General features: G+C 38.4%; 2 protein-coding genes across 2 annotated transcripts in view; one reads left to right on the plus strand and one right to left on the minus strand.

The window, feature by feature from the left end:
- LOC117171362 (protein artichoke-like) overlaps positions 1-8,753 on the plus strand; it is a 519,164-nt gene that overhangs the window by 471,799 nt on the left and 38,612 nt on the right. The window lies entirely within an intron of this gene.
- Positions 4,776-5,087, minus strand: LOC117171048 (activity-regulated cytoskeleton associated protein 1-like). Its single transcript, XM_033358093.1, has one exon. It carries the CDS (start codon positions 5,085-5,087, stop codon positions 4,776-4,778), a length of 312 nt encoding a protein of 103 aa, XP_033213984.1.

Below are 8,753 nucleotides of genomic sequence, written 5' to 3' on the forward strand. Positions count from 1 at the left end.
ATTGAGAAAAATTCATAGAAACTTCTTGATTATATGTTTCATATATTTGAAAAATATATATTTTGTTATAAAAAGAATATTGCAATTTTTCGAACTTTGTCGTCACGACTTCAAGTTCTTGCTAGTCGATAAAATTTAGTTTACAATTTATATTTACAATCTTCTGTGATACGGTTAAAAAAATATCCCTAAAATGAGTAGAAAAAAATGGAAAAATGTTGATTATTCTGAAAGTTATTGAAAACGTAAGAGAACATGAAAATTTACACTGTTTTTGCAATATCAACTTATTATAAAAATAGTGTAATTTGGTTCACCATAAGCTCATTTTATAAAAAACTTCGAGAGTAATCAACCCTTTAAAGAGAACATTTTCTAGCTATAGTATAATTAAAATTAAGATGGGAAAGATGGAAAGATGGAAAGATGGGAAGATGGGAACATGGGAAAGATAAATAATTATGAGTCCCGAGTAAGATAAATCAACTTCGAACTTTATTTAAGCACAAAAAAATGGACCGTGAACCGTATAAGCATAGTTTTGGTGACTTGTTTAAAAAAAGCAATGATATTTGAAATAATAATAGAAATCGTGATTAAAGCAATATTACGTATCGATCGACGACATCCGGCTGACTGTCCAGGCTTCTTGTCCTCTCTGAACACATATGCAAAAGATCTACGCATATCCCTTTTACAGGGCCGTGCTACCCTTCCGTCTTCCTCTATCCCTTGTGTTGCAGACTCCCCCTATGGATCTGTTGGACATCCTCGTCGAAGATCCAGGATTTTCTTTTCCCTGGTCGGTATTCACCTTTTTCGGGCGCCATCTTCGCCGCATCTGGTTCACTGGTACTGGAACTGCTCCCTCGACTGGGCCCGTATAGGGTGTTAAATCAGCAGTGTGGTACGATGCAATGAATTCTTCGGAATCGAGATTTCCAATCTTGTAGACAGTTGGCGAAGTTTTCTCGATTATTTTATAGGGCCCATCTCTGACTGGTTCAGATTTTTGAGTTGTGCCTTTAGCTGCTTTGCTAAGCACGCGTGATTGAACCATAATTAAATATCCTACTTGATAGTCAGGGTTGTCACTTCTCTTCTGATCGGCGTATTTCTTCCTGCGGTCTTGTTCGTTCTCGTGGATTTCCTTCACATCCTTCATGACATCGGCGATCTTCATAAGGTATTAAGTAACTTCAGAGACACAATTTTCTCCTATTACTATTTCTCGAAGGTCGCGTTGAATATCATCTGCTGTTCTTAATTCTCGAGCGAAAGTCAGAAACGATGGTGTATGACCAGTAGTTTGATTGAAACTGGTGTTCATTGCGTATCGGATCGAAGGTAGTTTCTCAGCCCAATCACGATGCTGTCCCTCCAAACAAAATGGCAATTTGGGTCTTCATGTCCCTGTTTTTTCTTTCTACAGGATTCGCTTCGGGGTGATAAACTGGAGTATGTGCTTGGTCGAATCCTAAGCAAAAAGCTACTTGTTGCATGACAGCTTCGACGAACTATAGTCCGTTATCTGATATTACACGTCGAGGAGTCCCAAATCGTAGAATGACTTCATCGATCAATTTTTGAGCGCAGACTTCTGCAGTAGCGTGTACTAATGGGAATATTTTCACCCACTTTGTGGCAACATCTTCGATAATAAAAATCCACTGGAATCCTTCGGCCGTAAGCGGTAAAGGTCCGAAAAGGTCAATGGCAAGAACTTCAAACCTGCTGTTTGCAGCTGGCGCCCTTAATAACCCAGCTGGCTTGAAATTTGATGGCTTATATTTCTGGCACATCTGGCATTCTTTTACGTAGTCGGTAATGAAGTTTCGCATTCCAGGCCAAAAATAACGAGCTGAAATTCTTTTCAAGGTCCTCTCGACCCCATAGTGTCCTGCTGTTGGAGTATCATGGTATTCTTGCATAATAAGTTTTCGAGCACATAGCGGAACTACCCATTGTACATCTTTTCCATCCTCTTCTGGTACATACCTGTATAATACACCTTCAGTCATTACATATCCTCGAGATGTCCAGTTTGCGACTTCAGGATGGTCTGGTTTCTCGAAGCTGTCAATGATCTTCTTTACTTCTGGATCAGACAGTTGTTCTTCTCTTTGCTCCTTGGCAGGTCAACCATGAAAGCGCAGATTCCACATTTTGCTGTATTTTCTTCTGCGCAAAAAGGTCGAGAAAGCGTGTCGGCCACCAAGTTTGCTTTTCCTGGTTGATATATGATCTTCAGATCATATCTTTGTAAGGCCAGTGCTCATCGAGCTAGTCGACCTGATGGTGATCTTAAATTCATCAACCATCGAAGCGCTTGATGATCCGATCCCGCGATGACATTTGCCCCGTCTAAATAGTCTCGAAACTTTTCTGCGGGCCATACGACTGCTAGGGCTTCTCGCTCGGTCGTGTTGTAGTTTCTTTCGGCAGGTGTGAGAAGTCGGCTCGCGTGCTCTATAGGTCTTTCGTCCTTTTCTTCACCTTGCATGAGTACTGCTCCAAGAGCGTAGTTGCTTGCATCGGTCCTTAGAATTTACGGAAGCGCTTCATCAGCTTGTCGAAAAATCGGAGCGGGGGTGAGAAATTTCTTTAAAGTTTCGAACGCCAGATTTTGTTCACCGCACCATACCCATACAGCACTACCTTTGATCAAGTCGGTGAGTGGTTTCGCTATCTCGGAAAAATTCGGTATAAAGCGTCGAAACCATGTGCACGTCTGAAGAAAAGTACGTAAATGTGTGAAGTTTCTAGGTGGTGGCATGTTTTAAATTGCTGAAACCTTGTCTGGGTCAGCTTGAATGCCTTCTTGGGTAATTACATGCCCAAGATATTTAATCCTGGCACAAGCGAAGACACATTTTTCTCTCTTCGCTCTGAGTTTGAATTTTCTCAGTCGCTCGAATACCTTTGCTAGGTCGGTCAAATGATCTTCGAAAGAAACGGAAAACACGATCATATCATCAAGATACGGGAACTCTGAAACAGATATCGAACCACTCCGGAAACGATCAATCAATCGTTGAAATGTTGCTCCAGAATTTTTGAGCCCGAAAGGCATCCTCTTGAATCGGAACGTTCCGGAAGGTGTGGTGAATGCTGTTTTATCTCGATCTTCTGGCCTAACAGTGACTTGCCAGTATCCGTTTCGTAGATCAATTGTGGATATATAATATGTCCTTTTAGCATTATGTACAAGCTGTTCTATTCTTGGCATGGGGTACTTGTCACTCGTCGTGATTGCATTTAGGCTGCGGTAGTCTACACAAACTCTGACTCCAGAGTCTTTTTTGGGAACTAAGACAACCTTAGCAGCCCATGGTGACTCACATTCTTCGATGATATCATTTTCCTGCATGGATGTCAATTCTTTGGATATTAGCTCTTTCTTTTGCGTAGACATTTTATTAGGTGGCGTAGCGGCAGGTGGATGATCTCCAGTATCTATTCGATGTTCTGCATAAAGGGTTCGTTCTCCCCCTACTGCAAACACGTCTTCGTTATCAGACAGAAATTTTGCGATTTCTATACGTTGATCTTCATTGAGGCTGCTTCCTTTATCACTGCGCAGAGTGTTCACAAAACTCACCTGTACTTTATCCATTGTAGCTGAGATATCTTCGTACTGTAACTCATGTTCGGTTGAATCTCCTAAAATTGCCAAACTCGTTGAGGTGCATTTATAATTATTTCAGCATCCTCAAGAAAATCTATTTCCAGCGAAGTCACTGAGTTCTGTGCTTCCGGAGAAATGATGAATGTTGTCGGTATTTCTTTATCCATCAGTGTCACCTTTAATTTGGCGATAAGTATTTCTCTATTACTTTTTTCTCCGTCAGCGAATCCCACCTTCACTGATACTTTCTCAAATTCTTGTCCTTTTTTGATATGTAATTGATACAAGCCATATCCTGCTACACTATTTCCGGCATAAGAATCGAGAAATGCGGTTCCATGCGATCCTAGAATTTTAATAGGAACCTTGGGCCTAGCGCATATCCTTGTTTCCTTTTCAGTGCAATCGAGAGTACAGAATTCTAAATTGGTAGAGGCCGTTTTAATTTCTGCATTCTTATTACATTTTAGACAATTTCTTCTAACATACCCTTGTATGTCATATCCGAAACACTTGATAGTTGGGTTTGTCGAAGGCTGCGTCGCCAGTTTAGTATTTTCCGAAGATTTTAAGTCCGATATATTTTCATTTTTTCCCGAATCACTCTCCTTTTCGAGTTTCATCTTCAAACGTCTGCAATCATCCGTTGCGTGGCCAAATACTTTACAAAATTTGCACTTTTTCGAGTTTGGCTTTGAAGAAATAGAATCCGACGTAGTAGCTTTCTTCTCGAGTGACTCCATGTGGTTTTCTTCCACTTTTCGGGCGAGTTCAATTAATTCTTAAAAATTATTTTCGAGTTTGGCTTAGAAGAATAAAATCCGACGTAGTAGCTTTCTTCTCGAGTGACTCCATGTGGTTTTCTTCCACTTTTCGGGCGAGTTCAATTAATTCTTTAAAATTATTTACCTTTTCCCGAGGTACTTCTTTTCGAATACGATTTAAAAGCAAACCGTAAACCATATCGACTTGAACTGCTTCTGTCACGGTATTTTCCGGTAAATGAGCTAATAACGCGCGAGCTTTGCAAATGAATAAATCTGTTGAAATGTGTTCGTCTTGCTCTCGGGCAAAAAGTTCACGATATACGCGATAAGCGGGCTTTTTTTACGCCGAAAGTAGATTTCAACAGCGTTTTTACTTCTTCTCACGTATTTACCGAACTTTTTACGCCTTTCCACCCAGTAGCCGCGAATCCGTTAAGAAGCATCGGTATGCCTTTGAGAGCATTTTCATCCGATATGTTTGTACATTCTTTGTATATTTGTATCGCATCGATGAACGCGTTCACGTCGGTATCTTTACTGCCGTCGAATCGTGATACACACTTGGAGAAATTACCCTGATGAGGTGCAGCAGCGCTAGGCTGTGCTGCTGGCTGTGCACCTTCGAATCGAAGCGATGCTTTGATATTTTGGAGGAATTCTTGGAATTGCTCGGGCGTGAATGTTATAGCCATGTTGGCTTTTTCTAGGGTTTTCTTGGACTGCAAACGAGTCGTTGACCCTGATAAACTTATTTTCCGTTGGTTAGACGTCGTGTCGATTTTCAAGAACTTCCAGCAATGTAGAGAACAAAATTGTTGCAATGCGCCACACTCACAATTTTCACAACAACACGGCACCACTGCGGTTCTCTATGGAACTTTTGAAAAATTTTCATACAATCACAATTTCTTCTTTTGCACTGAGTCACTTTTCATGAAAACTCGTGACGTACCCGTACGTTCACGCGTTCCCTCGCGCTTTTCCGACTTGATTTTCTTTTGCTCGGCCCAAGTTGAGCGCCATTCTAAGAGTCTTGTTTCCGCAGTTTGATGGGAAAGATAAATAAGTATGAGTACCGAGTAAGATAAATCAACTTCGAACTTTATTTAAGCACAAAAAAATGAACCGTGAACCGTATAAGCATAGTTTTGGTGACGTATCAATCGACGACATCCGGCTGACTGTCCAGGCTCCTTGTCCTCTCTGAACACATGCGCAAAAGATCTACGCATATCCCTTTTACAGGGCCGTGCTACCCTTCCGCCTCCCCCTATTCCTTGTGTTACAAGCTATATTTAAGCAATACTTCAACTATACTTTAACTATACTTCAGCTATACTATTTCTGTATGCTTCATTTATGAGATACTCTTATTCACCATACATATTTCATACTTTGGAAAGTCAATGATTGATCAATTTCATACTTGCAATTTTCCCCCAGGGATAAAGGGTACGTGTCATGTTTTAATATTAGCTGATACAATATATGTAACAATAAATATTAGATTCCAACTTTGAGAACAACTTTATTATTAACATCAGAACAGCAGTTTGTTCTTTAAACCATGATCCACGTTAGGTTTCATTCCCAAATAAAAAGATTATGTAAAATATTTTTCAAACTGCTTCGTGGATAATTTTGTAGTGTCTTGCTGTAGCATGCGTGCAACATTTTGTTGTAAAAACTATGATAATACTATATTCCTATAACAGGTTACTCAAGCATGCATATTTCGAAATATTATGTATTCCAATTGGAAATATGTGGTAAAGATGAATTTAGAAGTGAACAATCTCAAAAAAATGGAAGATTCCTAATGCTCTTAAAGCTTTTAATTTTGAAATTCTTTCAAGAATTTAATTGAAAAATGCTTTTTGACTTCATTAGATGAAAAATAAAGATGCCACATAGATCCATTTTGTAAATTAACTTTTTTAAACTGAAGGAATCTTGAAAATCATGCATGCAAAATTAATTTAATTTACAAACATAAAATAGAAGATTTTTTACAACAAGATTTTAAAAACCTTGAACTTTTAATTATTGAATAAACTAAATTTAATATTGAGGAATTTAAAACATTTTTTGAGAAGATTGTCTAATTTCACAAACTTTTTTCTTGCAGTATTTAATACTTTAATTTTACAATATTTAACTGGAAAAAATTTAAATTGGAAATCGAATTTCGGGCTATTGATTTGGAGTAAAATAATTGTAATGTCGGGGAGATTCAAGAACAAAAAATTACAAATTGGTCAAAATTAAACGTTAGTAATTGGATAGTTGCCCCGCTTATGAAATTTACAGCTAACATATTATTTAATTCGTTTCGACTTAAGCAGAATGGATTATTGTTTCAAAAATGTCTTTGAAAAGCCTTGTGAAAGCTCATTTTTGCTCGACCATCAAGTTATATATTCAATTTTTTGCATGGGACCTCAATAGTTGCACTTTGAATGCTATATTTTTCAACAATATTTTTGAAATAACAAATAACTCTATTGAGCTTTCAGCGCTTAAGCAGATCAATTTCAAACTTCGAGAAAAATATTTGAAACCGTGAACTTTTATTAAAGTTTCTCAGTTACCCTGATTTATGGCAATGTCATTATTTGTCAAACTGAATTTTTATCAAGTTATTAATAGAATACTGTATACCTAGGAGTGAAACAGTCTTTTTATCGAAGCCTGAGTCGTGCAAACATGCCAGGATAAAAAGACGCTTTATTCCTTACTACACACAATACTTTATTTATAACAAATGTATGATTTACAAGCTTATAATGTCTCATATTTGTGGTTGGATTAACTTGTTCCATAATCGTACTCGGCGACAGTGAATACACATACACGGAGAACTATTATGATCATATGAGAATCATTATTGCACTCCGCACCACGCTGCACATGCGCATTAGCTGTATCATATCTGCGTTACATAATAGCAAGCATAATAGTACACATATAGTGGGTTTCGAAGATGTAAGGAGTATGATTTGAAGAGTGTAAAGTTGCTCTTAATATACACTATGATTTTTGTCCTATCCTCTTCGAAAAGAAGCACGTGACGCAGATAGATTTTTAGATAGGTGTACTAGATAATTTTAGATTATAACTGAAAGGAAAATATAGCGTACTTAGTAGAATGGAGACTGTGGTGTGTAGCGATGCAATTTATCTCTTTGAATTCATCGCGCATTGATTTTATAATTTACTTTTCAGCTAAAAATCTGAAATTGGTTGGCCCGATGCGATGTAGCGTGGTTGAACCAGTGCTCCCAATTTTGGGATATTTTGGTATTGTACATACTCCTGCAAACGATCCCTGCAACGGTATTTATAGGCCTAGGTCTATAAATGGTCTACTTAGGGGTTAGGCTTATAAATTAATAAGGTACTGTGATCTGATCGGCTAACAAACAGCTATAGCAGACTTTATCGGACGCTGAGCGATTTACATTATCACCGCATAATGACGTTAGCTACATAACACATGTAATAGTTGTTTTGTTGGCGGCAGCACGTTCAGAGAAGTTTATGAAGACCTAAAATCGCACTTATGATTGCATTGTGATAAAAACTGTTGTATGAAGCACGGCCTCTATGTGGAAGTTTTTCCTCGTATTACCGCTCCATAAGAGCACAGAAAAAAGTCTTACTTCTATTGTGGTCTTGCTTTATTTTTGCCTTAAATTAAGCTGATGTATAAAATTTAACAATAATTATGTCTCAAAAAGAGCCATAAAGGGTATTTAAATTAAAACAAAGCACAATTATGGCTAACCCTTAGTCTTTTATATTTAAAACATGCCCCACTTTGTCTTCGAACTGAGGCAGCAAGATTTGGGCTTAAAAGAAGAAGGCAATGAGGCTTGCTTCAGCCCTCAAGGTTTAGCTTTTATACCTCTGAATGGCTATAACCAAATTGAAAGAATTGCGACGTCACAACAGCTGAGCGAGCCGAGTGAGACGCGTCGTATATTCGCCGTACCTATCAGTTTCTTAATTGTTTGAGTAGCTACTCTTTTCACCGAGAGAATAACTAGACCAGGGAATAACATGCAGACGCGCATCTTTACGTATTTTGGCGGAGATACTGTCAAAGAACGAGCTCTCTGGACGAAAGTGTCCAATATTGGAGCAGGCACTCAATTTTTTATGGCGTTTAAGGAGCGTGCGTGTGAAGTTTATAAGAAGGCTTTCATAGTTGCGCACAATGGACGTAATTAAACGACCTATGAAGATAATAATATATCCAATACAGTCTGTCAAGTTAAAGCGTGGGTGGCTTTACTCGCAGTCGGTAAGGTGTATCGACATGATTTTGGTGTCAAAATATTAAGAAGAGCTCCCTC

Source organism: Belonocnema kinseyi, chromosome 4 (genome assembly GCF_010883055.1).
Source record: "Belonocnema kinseyi isolate 2016_QV_RU_SX_M_011 chromosome 4, B_treatae_v1, whole genome shotgun sequence".
NCBI classification, from domain to species: Eukaryota; Metazoa; Arthropoda; class Insecta; order Hymenoptera; family Cynipidae; genus Belonocnema; species Belonocnema kinseyi.

What these genes read in the sequence shown, in the direction of transcription:
- LOC117171048 (XM_033358093.1), bottom strand. Translation starts at nt 5,087, where the DNA reads ATGGCTATAACATTCACGCCCGAGCAATTCCAAGAATTCCTCCAAAAT.